Raw genomic sequence first — 15,549 nt, forward strand, 5'->3', positions numbered from 1 at the left:
AGCAATTTTGTTCGGTACAGATTATAAAACACCTGTTAAAAACAAATGAAGTACTAGTTACGGATGGTATGGTACCCAACTCAACAAAACAAATGTCCGATTCGTGCGCCCATTTCGTAAGTTCTTCGAACGATAATCTCGATCAACGCCCTCTTAATATTATGTTTTAATATATATGGGCGTATGTGAATTGCGATATTTACTTCCTACCTTCTAATTATAACGTAAAAATTATATCGAATTTCTTTGGAAAACTGTTAAATTCTTTTAGCAAAACGGCTTAGCGACGAAAGGAATCAAGTTTCATTTTTGCAGTTTTATAAATGTTTGTCTAAGTGTTTGGTTGTTTAATATTATTTTCATTGTAATAATCAACTATATTTAATTGAGAATAGTGAATACTCAAGATGGCAGTGAATAGTGTTCTCCTTTCACCCAGTAAGTGAGTAGACTGGATCCAATCATCGATGTGTCGTTGTCACATCACAAACGAAGCACGGATGTTGACTCTTAGGAGTGGTGTGTGCGATGGTGATAGCAAAGAGTAAGAAAGTTAAGCCCAAAATGAACAACACGATCAAAAGCATGGATTATAATTGGACTACTGGCCAGGAACCTCCCAACAACCAGGAATTGGGAGTTCCTCGAGCTTTATTCATTCCTCATTCTAATTCCTTGCCATTTGACGAAAGGCGTGTCACACTGGAACAACCTATAAAGGTAAATATTATCTTCTGTCATAATTAATGAATACATAATCTATTTATTAAATTTAGTATGGTTACATTATCCTACCAATTTTATTAGTGGAAATTTATTACACATAAAGAAGCTTTACAATAATATTGTTTTAGACAGTTATTTGTTAACTTTTTATCTGTAAGTTTTATGTAATAGATCCTAAAATTCTTATTGATATTCAGGTTTATAGTGGTAAATCAGAAGGTATTTGTATATTTGGTAATAAAACATTCTTGTGTAGAATTAGGAGTTTACTTATACAAGTTTTGTAACATTGTATTTATGTAATTGTATTGAAGGTTAAACAATGTTTATTGAATATACAGTATTAATTAACTTGTACTATGAGAAAACTATCCAATAAGATTATTTTGATATACAAAGTAAATAACATGTTGACAGTGTTGAAATACATAAAGCATTTCATATAATTTAAATCCATTAATTTTTATTTACTGTAATTATGTTTTAACATTGGGAATACTCAATGCTCAGTACTTAATACTTATTTATGACCACTAGAATGTTGATATCCTCTTGAACTTTGTTGAAATGTCTATATGTTTAAAAAGCATAGTATATTTTATTATAAATATTAACTATTCATAACTTCTGTATTATCAAATCATTTTTTTTGTATGCAGTAAATAGTGAGCTAATTTTCTACATATAGATTGTCAATTTTAATAGAGGAAAAGTTGGCATGTTGCCATACTTGTGATGTAAAAGATAGTGTTTCCTGAAGTTCATACAATTTATTCTTTTTGTGCTTACAATGTGCAATTATTTTATCACTATCACATAACATTTTAAAGTAGGTTATGTTTTTTTCTTGTTACCATGGAAATCTATTGCAAAAACTCCAGTAGAATTATATGTTTTCCCAGTTTTTCCGAAGATAATGAAAGTTATGTCATTAGGATTTTGTTCAGTTGTCATCGCAGTAAAAACTAAAGATTTCACTCTAGAAATGCTAAAGTTGTCATACAAAATATGCACTAGCCGAGGAGTTGCGGAAACTGTAGCAAAATGTAGTACTACTACTTACTACATACTAAAGTTATTCTAGAAATACTTTTACTAGTAGTTCTTTTTTCTGACAAAACTCTACACTCAATTTTACTTTATATAACTCCAACAAGCTAAGGAATTTTGTTAGAGTTAAAATTTTCCCATGTATTCAAAAATACTTTCCCATGTTCAATATGCCAAGAATTGGATACATTCTAATCTAAAGTTTTAGAAGTGGATGCCTGATAAGCATTTATCTGTTTGCTGTCCAATATTTCTAGTGTTTATCACTATTCCTTTACCCTCAAAATGTTTGGTTTGATGTGGACTTATCTTATGTTCGTAGCGCATTCAGCTAATGTATTTTATTGCTTTGGTCCAGTTCTATTTAAGTTCATGTTGTTAGTTAATATATGATTTTATTTGAGTTTGCTGATTTTGTTAATACTGCAACTAGAAACTTTTGTCTTTAATAATTGCATTTTTGTTTTGAGAAATATTGTCAGAAAATTGTTATTTCATCAATGTTTGTTTGTGTACTATGTATCAGTTGAAGTAGAAAAACAGGGAAATAGATAAGACAAATTCAAATGAATAATGAGTACAGAGGGTTATAAAAAAAATTAACTAATATTACATATTCCTTTTTACCAAAAATAAAAATGTGCCTACTTTAAACACATGAAAGTATATTCTTTAGACAAATTTTAGTCATTGCATCTGCAATTTTAAATGTCTGGGCAACGATGCACCGCTATTTCGGCGAATTGTGATGGCCAGTCATTTCCTACCTTAGGATATAAAAGTCGATAGTACTGAACACATGAGAGTGAAATAAAATGAAGGTTTACAAAGCGTTGTCCACTTCATTCGAAGTTTGCATTGACAAGCTCATTGTATGCATTAACTTATTCTGTATGATTGTCGTGTCGCTCGTGCGGCCATGTCTGAGTCAGCGTGACCCGCCTCAGACGCTCAATTGTCAATCGGCAATTAAATTTAATTAGATTAAATTGTGCTATTTCTAACATGGAATCTGTTACCCCGACGCAACGGAAGTCGATTCTTATCGTATGTGCAACGAACAAAGCTTCCCGTACTAGCGCGTGTTAACCGAGTTGGCTAAGATATCCGCTGTATGTTGCTGATATTGCGGTTTATATTCGTTGGCTGTTGATATTATCTTTTTAATTTTATTATTACGTAAAACAGCCATGAGAAGGCTACTAATTAGATGTTTTACCTCCAAATAAGATGGCCTCAAAGTAAATGTAGATGATGTATATGTGAAGGCATAATAGTTTTCTTTCCAAATCTCAATTTGATCACAAAATTTTAAAAGATTTCTCTACTGATCGTAAATGTTTTCAAAAGGGGAGTGATGACTGAGATGACGTATGATAGAATTATTTGGAGGACAAAAACCTGTTGTGCCGACCCTACGGGAGTAGGATAAGGAGAATGATGATGGCGATGATGTTGAATTGTTTTGAATATACAGATGATATCCAATACCAGCAATAAATACAGTCCACTACTAACATATATATTGTTTTTAATGTACAGACAGGACATGCGAATATCCCATTGCACTTTTTTTTCCGCATTTCAATTGTTTTTAATCATTTTACGACTTAAATGATCTTTTAGTTAAAGTAGGGAAAGACAGAGTTTATTGACATTGCGTACTTGAATTAGTGGGACTAATGCTCCGACTCTTCTAGCCTGGGTACTAAATGAGGTCAAAGACATTAATTGAGAGGAAGGGCTATGAATTGAAGTCATCTTAAGATTCATGTAACTACATACGACTAAAATTAGTAAAGCAAATTGATAATATCTAAATTTCGCAAATGTTACGACGACGAGAAAGTTTTTAACGGCACGTTATTAAAACCAGTAAAATGCTGTGCTTAATGCGGCAAGTTATGCATGATCATTTAATAATTGCATGTCTATGACTGCAGTGGTTTGTAACTTTTATATATTTCTCTATTATATCACTGGAAAATCGAAAGAAGCAGAAAAATTAATGTTAAACCATGGTAAAATGTTGAAACTACTATTTTTTTTTATTTAAAACCTCGGATTCGTGGCTTAAAACCATATCTAATTAATACAGTATTGTTATTTTCAAGCGGCCTTTTTACTCAACCTTTACTTATTGAACAATACGCAATGTATACAAATTAGCGTAAAACGGCGAATATCCGTTTGACCACACTTTATATATTTTTCCCGTAGCATTTGTATTTGAAATTTAGCCGAGTCGATGTCGCTCAGACGACAGTACGAATGCCTAGATTGATAATTTAATAAATAAGGACGTCGTTGAAGTGTGCCCGCATCTGATTCACTTGTTACATTGTAAAACGAATGCATATGAATTTTAGCAGTTTGCATTGATAATGTTACGTAAAGAGTAAATAGTTAAATAAACCAAGTGAATTCGGTGATATAAGGTATGCTTCAGTTCGACTTCAATGGGGACGGCAGAATTGATGTTAATTTTTGAATTTGATAGTGAGTTAAAATGTAAAAATATTGTCAAGTTATGGTTAAAATCATACTATTATAAATGCGTAAGTTTAGATGGATGGATCGATGTTTGTTAGAGTTTGTAATCTAAACGGCTGAACCGATTTCGATGAAATTTGGTATAGATGTAGAGGATAGTCTGGAAGAACACATAGGCTACTCACTTTGGTTTTTTTTTAATTCCACGCGGACGGAGCTGCCAGTGAAAGCTACTAGTTAATAATTGTGAAACTATTTGACTAATTGAAATTTAATGTTGTTTTATTTCAGATTGGACGCAACGTATACCGAGCTACGCCGACACCGACGAACACGATATTCGAATGTAGAGTCCTCTCCCGGCATCACGCAACTCTCTACTATGACAAAGGACACTTTTATCTTGTGGTGAGTTTGTACTCTTACCAACACTAGCTCTGTTTTTGTTTTTCTTAGTCAAATGTTCGTAGAATTATCTCATGTTTAGTAAGTTAGATATTATGAATTTTTGCTACAATATATTTATCTGTATCAAGGGCGGATCCAGTTTTGGCGCCAGGGGGAGAAGTCACATAGTGGTAGTCAAGTCAAGAGCTTGACAAAATATATTTACATATTTTGTCAAGCTTTAGACCAACCAGCTCAAGGGGGGTCATGACCCCCATGAGCCCCCCCTGGATCCGCCGTTGACCTGTATATGTACGTCAAAGCGGCAAGCATTTATTAAAAAATTCATCTACAAGTTTTCTATTAATGTTTTCTATTTTCGTACCATATTTTTAACTTCTTTGTTCACTAGTTATTCTAAAATATTCAAGACGTAAACATAACAAAGAACAAAACATTTGAATATTCATTTCAATACGTCTAAGCATGTACTTGTTAGCTTAAGGTGAAAATGTGTTACATACAAGGGCGAGTCGTAACTTCCTTCCGTATACAATTTCCTAAGCAGTTTGTTAGCAATTAATATGTCGGATCAAGTTCTGGCTTTAGCGATTTTTTAATCGCTTACTTTTCTAAGGTTTCTTATTTTAACCCTAGTATACCAACTACATGCCTATTACGTTTAGCTTTACGTAAAGTGTTGCAATAATTAAGTTTTTACTCTTGTATTTTATTTTTACTCTTATTTTTTAGTTGTAAAACTGATCAATGCAATGCTATTTAAATTTGCGTTGTGTAACATACAATATACTCATTAAATATCGAAACTCGGAGATAAACTGGCTGCGGTATAATAAAATGACTATTTATTGATTTAATGTATAAGATGCATAAAAATCTAGATCATCCTTTGGGCTAACTTGCTCGCTTAATGTTTCGGAAGATCACATTTTTGTTATTTTGACCAGAACCAATTTGAAATAATTTTATTACCAGATAGAATTATAGTTTCTCTGAAAACCATTTCAATGTAAACAGTATACACGAATTTATATTAACATGTAAATGAAATACGTTACGAAAATATACACGAATCGCTTTAGTGTTTTGTAATGTTTGTAATTCAAGATTCACGGTATCATCGACCTTGTGCACAATCCTAATTTGATCCAAAAACAATACGTTTAATGACATATTTACACCGGCACGTAAAATGACGTCAAAAGTGACGTATGAACAATTTAAAGGTGGTGTTACACCAATTATTAGAAACATTCAAAATCTTATTTTTATTGCGAAAACCGGAACACATCTACGCAAATCAACAGATTTTATGAACGTCGTACTATGAATAAATTTTCGTTAAAAATGGTTTCGGCAACTTTGTTTTATCTTCGGACTATTCTATTAAAGTTGGAGGTCAAAGTGGTATTAGATATTCAATAACTTTTTAAGAAAATCAAGGTAGTGGAGGCACTTAACTTTTTTAAACAAGACACACAACCAAAAAAAGCGTCTTCCGTTTTTCTCTACAAAGTATTAGTGCAAATGTGTACGGTCCCTAGTATCGTAGCTTACATCATCCGTGCTCGCATGTAACTATTATGAAAGAACCTAATTGACTTATCTATGTTTAGGCCGGTAACGGGTCCACTCTCACTTGATACGCCCACTGACAGATTTCTAGGACATTATCGTAAATATTATAAGCACGTTTGTTGTAGACTTGATGGATGAATAGTCAATTCATATTATTAATTTAAACTTAGGTGTAAGTAGAATGAAACAATTATTTTGTCTATTTAGTGTAATTAAGATTTTTATATCAACTCATGAGACTATGGAATTCCTAATTTACAGTAGGTTTATGTTAAGTATGCATTAAAAAAAAATATTCGCATCTTCAGTTCCTCTGGTGTTGCGGAGGATACCCCTGCTAGTTTGTGCTCGTTTCTTTTAAAAAAGATAATTTTCATCCAACTTGTTTTCGTTTTTACTGATGTTTTGCAAGTGGAAACCCACGGTTACTCTGTAATAAGTTGTGGAACACACTGCAACTTTAACGGTTCACTGCTACGACTCGATGGCACTACCATTTATGTTACAGAATGAACGTGTTGTCCTTTCTGGAAAGTTCACTGACCGTACTCATGTAGATTTAATTGTAACCCATCATAGCTAGTCAGCGTGGAATTAAAAAAAAAACAAAAGAAAGTAGCCTTTGTATTCTTCCATACTATCCTCTAAATTTATGCCAAATTTCATCCATAACTGTTCAGTCTTTTAGGCTACAAACTCTAACAAACGTCCATACATCCAACATTTCGCATTTACAATATTAGTCCAATGAAGAGGTTTTGAAAAGAACCAATTTGTCTAGTAAACGTTTTTCGTATTTGAATTGGAACGCAGTATACAATATAGGGCAGTGCTTGTGCAGAAATCGCGGGTGTTAATGCGTACACGACGTGCCAATGATATTTTCGGAAGTGTTAATACAATGATGTATTGTTTGTTGCTTGGAACACAGTTGTCGGTTAAGTTGTAAGGAATAATATCGATTTTATATACCTTATCTTAGATTTCATAGGAGACTCATCTTACCCGTAGTTATGGAATTTTTTGTTTGTTTTTTGAACCTTAAAAAATATGAAGACCTTTCCAGTTAATGATTAAGTTGGCATTACCTGAAAATTATCCGAATATGTATAAACTAGCTGTTGCCCGCGACTTCGTCCGCGTGGTATTAGAAAACATACTAACTATATAAATTACAAAAAGTTACGTATCCCTCGAGAACCGGACATTTCCCGGGGATGAAGCTTATCCCAGACTTTGTTTTATATCTGTGCCAAATTTCAATAAGATATGTTGAACCGTTGCAGAATGATCGAGTAAACATTAAAAAACTAAATTAATGAATCCCACGGGAACCGTAACTATTCCCGGTATAAAAAGTAGCCTATGTGTTCTTCCAGACTATGCTCTAAACCTGTGCCAAATTTCAAAGAGATCCGTTCAGCCGTTTAAGCTACAAACGCTAACAAACATCCATCCATCCATCTAAACTTTCGCATTTATAATATTAGTAAGATTTAGACAGATTCTGTCATTAACAGCAAAAATGATAGTTATGTCATTGGTATAAAACTGATGGCTATTACAGCTTTGTTTTATCATAACGAAGCGTGTTACAAGTTTAGTGATCAAGGGCATAATTTTTGTTTTACATTCATAATCAACTCAACAAAGGTGGCATGTTATCGTTTTCTAAAATAACACTAATATGAATCTCGAGTTCATCCCAAACTTCCAACGTCTTATGTCTTTAAATGTCTAATTGTTGATAGTACTCCATAACATTGAGTCGTTGAAGTTTCCATTGTCTCCCGAGATATCAGATAACAATTAGAAGTAAATTAAAACATAAGATCTGTTTTCATTGTCACGAGATGTGCGAACGTGACACTGTCCGGATCTAACTAATCATTCAAATGATCTACGATACGTGATTTGCCTGCAGCTGAGGAAAACATGCGCGTGCTATTATTAGCTTGTTTTTTCACAACATTCGCATGATTAATGAAGATTACATCAGTAATCAGTAAACTTGCATAAAATTGTTTGATCTTTTTGAAGGTTAATATGTAATGTTAATATAATATTTTTATTCTCAATAGCAATCTATAATAGTGTGCTGTTTTAGTTGTTTAATATACTATGTTGTACCAGATTGGAAAATATTTGCTTTATCAAAGCAATCGTACTAAATGTAACGTTTCCATGTTATTTGTTTTGTATCCATAAATGGGCATTAGAATCTATTTGTCTTTTAGCACAATTTCCTTTGTATCTGTTTAGATTACTTCTCCATATAACAGGTGGTAGTACAGTCATGCAAAGACTTATTAAGTAGTTATACGTTTTTCAATGTAAATACCATCGATTGATAATTTATTGCGTCACCAATTACGCGTATTGTGTTACTTGTGGTCGTACGTAAGTTGTAGCTGTATCACATTGGTTATATTGTTGTTCTATAATTTGCTTTAGATATACCTTGAAAATTAAATAATGTGCAAGTTAGTATGCAGAGAGAATAGTGAATTCCGTTTAATTTAATAAATATATTTGAGATATTCGATAACGTACAATCAAGGAAACTGGCGGTGCTCCACCTTAAAAGCTACAATCGTTGGAACATTTTGAAACGAAAGCGGAATAATAACCAATACAAAGCAGTTTATATATGTATCTGTATGAAAAAAGTCGGTTATTGATACACGGCGAATATTGTCCATTGAATATCTAATTAGTTCTTTTTCCTTAAGCGCAACACTGCCAATTTCCGCGACTGTACATAGGCCATACGATATGACATACTAAACCAAGATGCATGTACCAGCTACTGTGTGTAACTGTGACATTGATTGCTCGTTATCGGAACAGCATTGCAATGATTTGTTGACGCTCTCCTAGCTCACAATGAGTTTTATTTATATTCTTTGTTTTAAATATATGTCCGCACGTTACTATTTGCCTTTATGATATCCGAGTTGAGACACATTTCCTTTGTTTATGTTACTATATTCAATTAATCGTTTTTTTCATCTGCCAAATTTAAAAAGTGTTGTTCGATCATCATACTTTATACTTCATTCTTTTCATACTAATGTTATAAATGTGAAAGTTTAGATGGATGGATGGATGAATGTTTGTTAGAGTTTGTAGCCTAAACGGCGATGTAAGCCTAAACCGTTTTACGACTATTTGATAAATTTGGGTTGATTTCTACTTATAAATGTTTCATCGATGTATTCTAGCATAATGATTTATATCAATCGTTTGAGAACATTAGTATTGCTCTAGAGACGTCGCGCTGTCTGTGCCTACGGAATGTATTAGTATTACTTAAGGTCTCCATTGTCATCTCTTTCAATCTGGTTGTAAAAACAGAGATAGCAATAATGTTTGAATACGAGTGCCGTGCCATTTGAAGTCGGTTACTTAGAAAAATCTGTAACAACTTAACATTCCTGTAATGGTTTTCTATGCATCACGCATGCCATTTAAATATACGTCTGATTGTATCGGTTCTTTGTCTGTTGGAGTTTTGTACGAAGTTTATATACTGTGAGTGTCATTGGCCCGAATATTAACCAATATTGAGCAATAATATGTAACATTTTAATTATGTGGGTGGGTTTGACCGTTTTTGGAATTCTCTGTTTTGATCCCAAGGGTAATCTATCGTTCTTTTTCTAAAAGCTTGATAACGACGTGGTTTGAACTATCATTCTACGTTATTTTAAACACATAAATATTTAAATCATAACTTTAATTTTGGAAATAACACAAGGACGTTATGGGAATGTTAGTAGATAGTCCAGTACTGCAATTGTTTGAACACACGTGTACTGTTAAATGTTTTCTTTGTCATCATTGTGCGTGTGAAACTAGCATAACCTTTGCAAAATGTCAATGCAATATCATCTCCTTTTGGAGGTGGTCAAGTTGCCTACTACGGTCGTGACATAATGACACAAATGACACGATGAATATGGTGGTTGTTACGAAACCATTTAAAAATTTAATCTCTCTTATAACAATTAGTGTAATGTATGGTGCAAGTCATTATCCTTAATTACAACTCGCTTGTTATTGGCAATGATAAGATATAAGCTACGTATTTACGTCGAAAATCCCATAAAATTAAATCACTCTACACTGTTTTAAATTTTGTGTTTATCAGAATGGTTCAAGCGACTTAACTTACATGAGTCGTCAAAACTATTTTTGATATTCTCTTTGTGTGTTGGAAAAAATAGAGACGCAATATGTGATAAGCGTAGCTCTTGACTCATCGTTGTTGAGTAAATATAATTCAGATCTCAACATCGGTTCTTGTAGATCTTAATTTTAATCTTAAATATCTTTTTAAATTGTTCCTCTATATTCATAAAGGGACTAGTTTTACAAAGCGATTAAAGCATCAAATGTATGAAAGTATATCAAGGTTGTTTGTATTCATAAGAATTTGTTGCTGGTAAACACCAACATTGTATTTTATAAACAATCTGTGCATTATGATTGTCTACGTAAGACGTTCCAGTCGATTCTCGGCTTGAGTAGATGGCGTGTGTGTTTCAGGACAACCAGAGCAGCAACGGCACATTCATCAACAATAAGCGGTGCTCGATCTCGGAGCTCGAGCCGCAGGAGGTTTTCTCCGGCGACGTGGTCCAGTTCGGCATTCCGGTCGTCGAGAATGCTGCCAATTCGGAAAAGGTACCCATCTGATTTAACCTCACTCAACTCAATATCCTAATGTCCTTTTAGAGTTCAGCCCTTAATAATACGTATGCAAAAGTAATGGTCAATATTTTGTTGTGAACCAGAACATGATGACGTAAGCCTTTAACGCTTTTTGTCTATGCCTTAAAGGTTCTTTCCAGTTGATATTAAAAGTGTTTATTGCTCTATATATGTTTATGGTTTCAGAACACGTTTCCGCCGGTGGTGGCGCTGCTCAAGCTGTACCACCCGGACGGCAAGGAGGCCAAGCTCTCCTTCAACCCCACTATGACGACGCCGCTGCACCTTAAGGAGTTGTACGAGCTTAATAATTTTGTTCAGGTAACACTCGCTCTTGTACTACTATATGACAATTTTGTTTGTAAGGAATATTTTTGCATTGGTATAGGTATTTATTGAAAATTAATGTCACAATCGCAACTGTTTACTAAGTTTTTAATTTGTGTACACTTAATACAGTAAAGATTGTGCAACAATATTACATCTGGGACGAGAACATTTAGCGCGTGTGTATATATTAAGGGTTTATGTTGTAATCGTCCTAATATTATAAATGCAAAAGTTTAGATGGATGGATGTATGTTTGTTAGCGTTTGTAGCCTAAACGGCTGGACGGATTTCTGAGAAATTTATCATAGATGTAGAGGATATTCTGGAAGAACACATAGGCTTTATGAACTTTGTTTTTTTTTTCATTTTCACGCTAACGAAGTCGTGGGCGAAAGCTAGTGATTTTATATTCTTAAGTTGTGAATAACGATGTTGGCTACGTAATCACATCGTGTGTGCTATACGTGTTTGTTATGGATATAATAAATAATATGTATTCCGAATAAAAATAAATATGTTTAATAGGATATGTATTGACTAGTCAGTGTTATATAGGAAGCGATACAGCGCGAGGCGTCGCTGGAGGGTCGTCTGCGTACGTTGCGCGAGTGCGTGGAGCGCACGCGGGCGGATGCTCAAGCCTCATGGGAACTGTTCGTGGGTGAGCAACGGCTGCTGACGCGTGTGCACACGCTGGAGGCGATGCTGGCAGCGGGCAAGCAACCCGAGCAACACCACGTTGTGCAACTACTCACAGACAAGAGGAACTACCAGGTAATGTTTGTATTGCGAAAAAAAAACTATATGTTTCATTCATTAAGTAGCCCCAGAGGTTGAAAAAATAAGGAGTTAAAGGTTATCGTGGTATGGGCATGTTATGAAGGGATGAATCGCATGTAACAAGAAGGATGTTAGTTTTGAATGAGGAGGGCACACTGGTAGAGGTAGACCTAGAAAGAGATGGATGGATTGCGTGAAAGGAGACATGATCAAGAAGGGAGTGATGACTGAGATGACAGATGATAGAGTTATTTGGAGGACGTAAAACAAACGACCCTACGGGAGTAGGATAAGGAAGGGGAGATGATAATAAGTGCATTTTCCATTTGTATGTTTTTAGGAAGTGGCGCAAGAGAGTCTGCGTAGTGCGCACGAGCAGCGATTGGCGCTGGAGGAGACGCTGGAGCGGCGCAGTCGCGAGGCCGCCGCGCTGCACCATCACAACTACGCACTCAGGCTCACCGCCAACAATGCGCTCGCCGAGCTGCAGGTGACCACCACACAACTACTCTTATTTATATCTATCTATAATAAAATATTGTATTGTAACAAAATGGTATATTCAACATAAGTTACCTTAAGTAAGTAAATTGTTAATTTTTATTAAGATGAATACAGATTTTTAAACAAATAATAAATAAAGTGTAAACACACACTAATTAGTTACGTACGATGTCAGCAATCAGAGTATGTTTTTGAATATTTTTTTAATAAAAAGCCATACGCTCACGACACTCTTTAGACTATATATATTCACGCTATTAAACTTAGGGAGTAAATAATTTGGAAAAAACCGTCAAGCGGGAAAGAAACAAAAATTACAAGCTGCCAACATTAAAGAAATAAAGTAACCATGGTAACGGTAATTGTTGCCTAATGTCAAAGGCCTTTGTTGTCATTTGTGCATTTGAATTTGAACATTTGCAATTCAAAGTTTCACAAATGTAAACAAAATCAAGTTATTACAATTTGATGCGGATGAAGCTGCAAGGGAACAGCTGGTTCAGTTATAAACCTTTCATGAAGTTGATTAAATAAAATTCGTTTTATTTTATTTGATTTTGTTTATTGAATGTTGATTGTTGTGTGTTGCAGAAGCTGGCGGCGCGCTGCGAGCGCAAGATGTGCGCGGCGCGGCTCGCCATCGCCGCGGCGGAGGAGCGCGAGCAGGCCGTGCGCAAGCATCTGCCGCTCACCGTCAGTCACCACATACTACATTTACTAATATTATAAATGCGAAAGTTTAGATGGATGATTAGAGTTTGTAGCCTAAACGGCTACATCTCCATGAAATTTGACAAAGATGTAGTACTCATTATGGTTTTTATTACGGACGGACGGAGTCGCGGGCGAAAGCTAGTTTATATATAATTACTACCTGTTGCGACTGTTTAGGCTACAAAAATCCAATCAAAATTTCGCTTTTACAATATTAATAAGATTAATAACTAGCATTAAACTAAACGAGATAAACATCTTTACTAGATATGTACGTTTTAAAACATTTTGACGCTAAAATTTTTAAATCTAAAACGATAGTAATCATTCTGGTCAAAGAAAAGTGTAGATTTCTGGCTTAGAGTATTGTTAATGTAGTATCAATTCCTAGTATTTCCATAAAAATTGACTCATAGTAATATAGATGTTCATATTTATTTCAATATTTGTAGGATGTAACTAAATATTCAATAATATATATTTTTTGCATAATAATGTTTAGAGTAGGCGCACCTTTGACTAAACAATCGCACAACTGTTGTGCGATTGTTCATTGTTTCGCAGACAATTCAACTATTTAGTTGCACAACTAAAAATCGAGTAGTATGCGCACCTCCATATAAGCTCATAGGAATCAAAGCGAGAGTAAACAGTTGTGCGATGGTTTAGTTTTCGGTGTGTGCATGATCTTATTTTATGTGTCTGTACAGTGCTCGGTGCAGAACGGCGAGGCGAAGATGCTGGTGGTGAGCACGGACAGCAACAAAGTGTCGGAGGCGCGCCGCGCGGGCTCGCTGGAGGACGCCGTGCGCGCGCTGCCAGACTACATCAAGCTGCTGCTGCCACAGCCGCTGCTCAACAAGGTACACACCTCCCCCACTATCTGCACCTTCCTACCACCTACACTTCCTCACCACATGCACCTCCCCACAACCTATACCTCTCCATTATTGATGGTACACTTCCTCACCACCTACGGACCTCCCCACGACCTAAACTTTCATACCATCTGCACCTCCTCATCAATTACACCTCCCCATCACCTACACTCCCCCTACACACAAACCTCCTCACCACCTACACTCCCCCTACACACAAACCTCCTCACCACCTACACCTGCACATACCGCGGCAACGCACACGCGCATTATGCAGTCAAAGAAATAAATTTGCATAAACAATTACCATATCGAAGCTATAATTTAGTTGAATAATGTATGCAATTCATTGATGGCCAAAACAAGCAGTGACAACACATTTAATAAAACCTTGTTTTGCTACCCATGTGCAGATTAATATTACTGGCTGTTACTTACAGGTGGGCATAAAAGCAATATCAGCGGAAGGGAAATCAGCGAAAGAATTCGAATTAATATTAAAGAAGAACGATATTTACAACTCAGATAATAAAGGTAAGTGTGTTTAAATTGCTCAAGTGTTAAAAAGTTACAGATTTTTTATAAAAAATACTTATTACTAGCTGATGCTCGCGACTCCGCCATTGTAAAAATAAAAAAAAATATTGCCTATGTTACTCAGTGATACTGTAGCTTTTTAATGATAAAACAATTTTTGAAATCGGCCCAGTAGTTTTTGAGTTATTGCAATGCATACAAAAATACAAATCTTTCTTCTTTATAATATTAGTATATATATATTTTGTTATAACAGAGAAAGAAGAGGCGGAAGACGGTGTGAGCGGCAGCGCCGAGGAGAAGACCGAAGAGCCCGAGTCATGCACTGACGACGAGAAGCAGTCAAGACTTAACCACGGTCAGTAATGTTAACTATCAATAACTAATAAAGTTATTGCTGTTTTTTTTATTCGCCTTGTAGAAAGGTGAGATAGAAATATGTGTTCATTTTTAAACAATTTCCAGATCAAGATCACGAAGTGGAGTCATCGAGTCCCGTGGACGGGGAGCTGCACTCCGATAACAACGCCAACTCCACCTTCAGCGAGTCCAGCAATAGGGACGACTCACCAGTTAGTCACATCACTCTATGTTCTGTTTTACTTGTGTTCCACTATGCTATGCTTAAAGACAAGTTTTTCTGATTTTTATAAAGCTCTATTAAAGTTCTCCGCTACAAGGAAATAAAGGTGTAGGTATTGTACAGGTACACAGGAATAATAAATCTTAGAGCATCTTGATAAATTACCATTTATTAATATTAGAGCAAAGCTGGCGTGGAGTACGCGAACATCCTGCGCGTGATGGCGGGCCTGAACGAGGAGATCCGCGTACT

The 15,549-nt window shown here is 35.1% G+C and overlaps 1 protein-coding gene across 1 annotated transcript in view; it reads left to right on the forward strand.

The window, feature by feature from the left end:
- The first annotated feature begins 56 nt into the window (after positions 1-56).
- The window catches only part of LOC106108428 (sarcolemmal membrane-associated protein), a 16,924-nt gene continuing 1,431 nt past the window's right edge, over positions 57-15,549 (forward strand). The window contains exons 1-12 of the mRNA XM_013289592.1: positions 57-720; positions 4,561-4,677; positions 10,807-10,944; positions 11,158-11,292; positions 11,857-12,075; positions 12,422-12,571; positions 13,177-13,278; positions 14,010-14,162; positions 14,618-14,711; positions 14,971-15,072; positions 15,180-15,286; positions 15,479-15,544. Coding sequence (XP_013145046.1) covers positions 529-720; positions 4,561-4,677; positions 10,807-10,944; positions 11,158-11,292; positions 11,857-12,075; positions 12,422-12,571; positions 13,177-13,278; positions 14,010-14,162; positions 14,618-14,711; positions 14,971-15,072; positions 15,180-15,286; positions 15,479-15,544 — 1,575 coding nt within the window. The 5' untranslated portion in view covers positions 57-528. The remainder of the gene's footprint in view (positions 721-4,560; positions 4,678-10,806; positions 10,945-11,157; positions 11,293-11,856; positions 12,076-12,421; positions 12,572-13,176; positions 13,279-14,009; positions 14,163-14,617; positions 14,712-14,970; positions 15,073-15,179; positions 15,287-15,478; positions 15,545-15,549) is intronic.

Source organism: Papilio polytes, unplaced genomic scaffold (assembly GCF_000836215.1).
Source record: "Papilio polytes unplaced genomic scaffold, Ppol_1.0 DF821511.1, whole genome shotgun sequence".
Lineage (NCBI taxonomy): Eukaryota > Metazoa > Arthropoda > Insecta > Lepidoptera > Papilionidae > Papilio > Papilio polytes.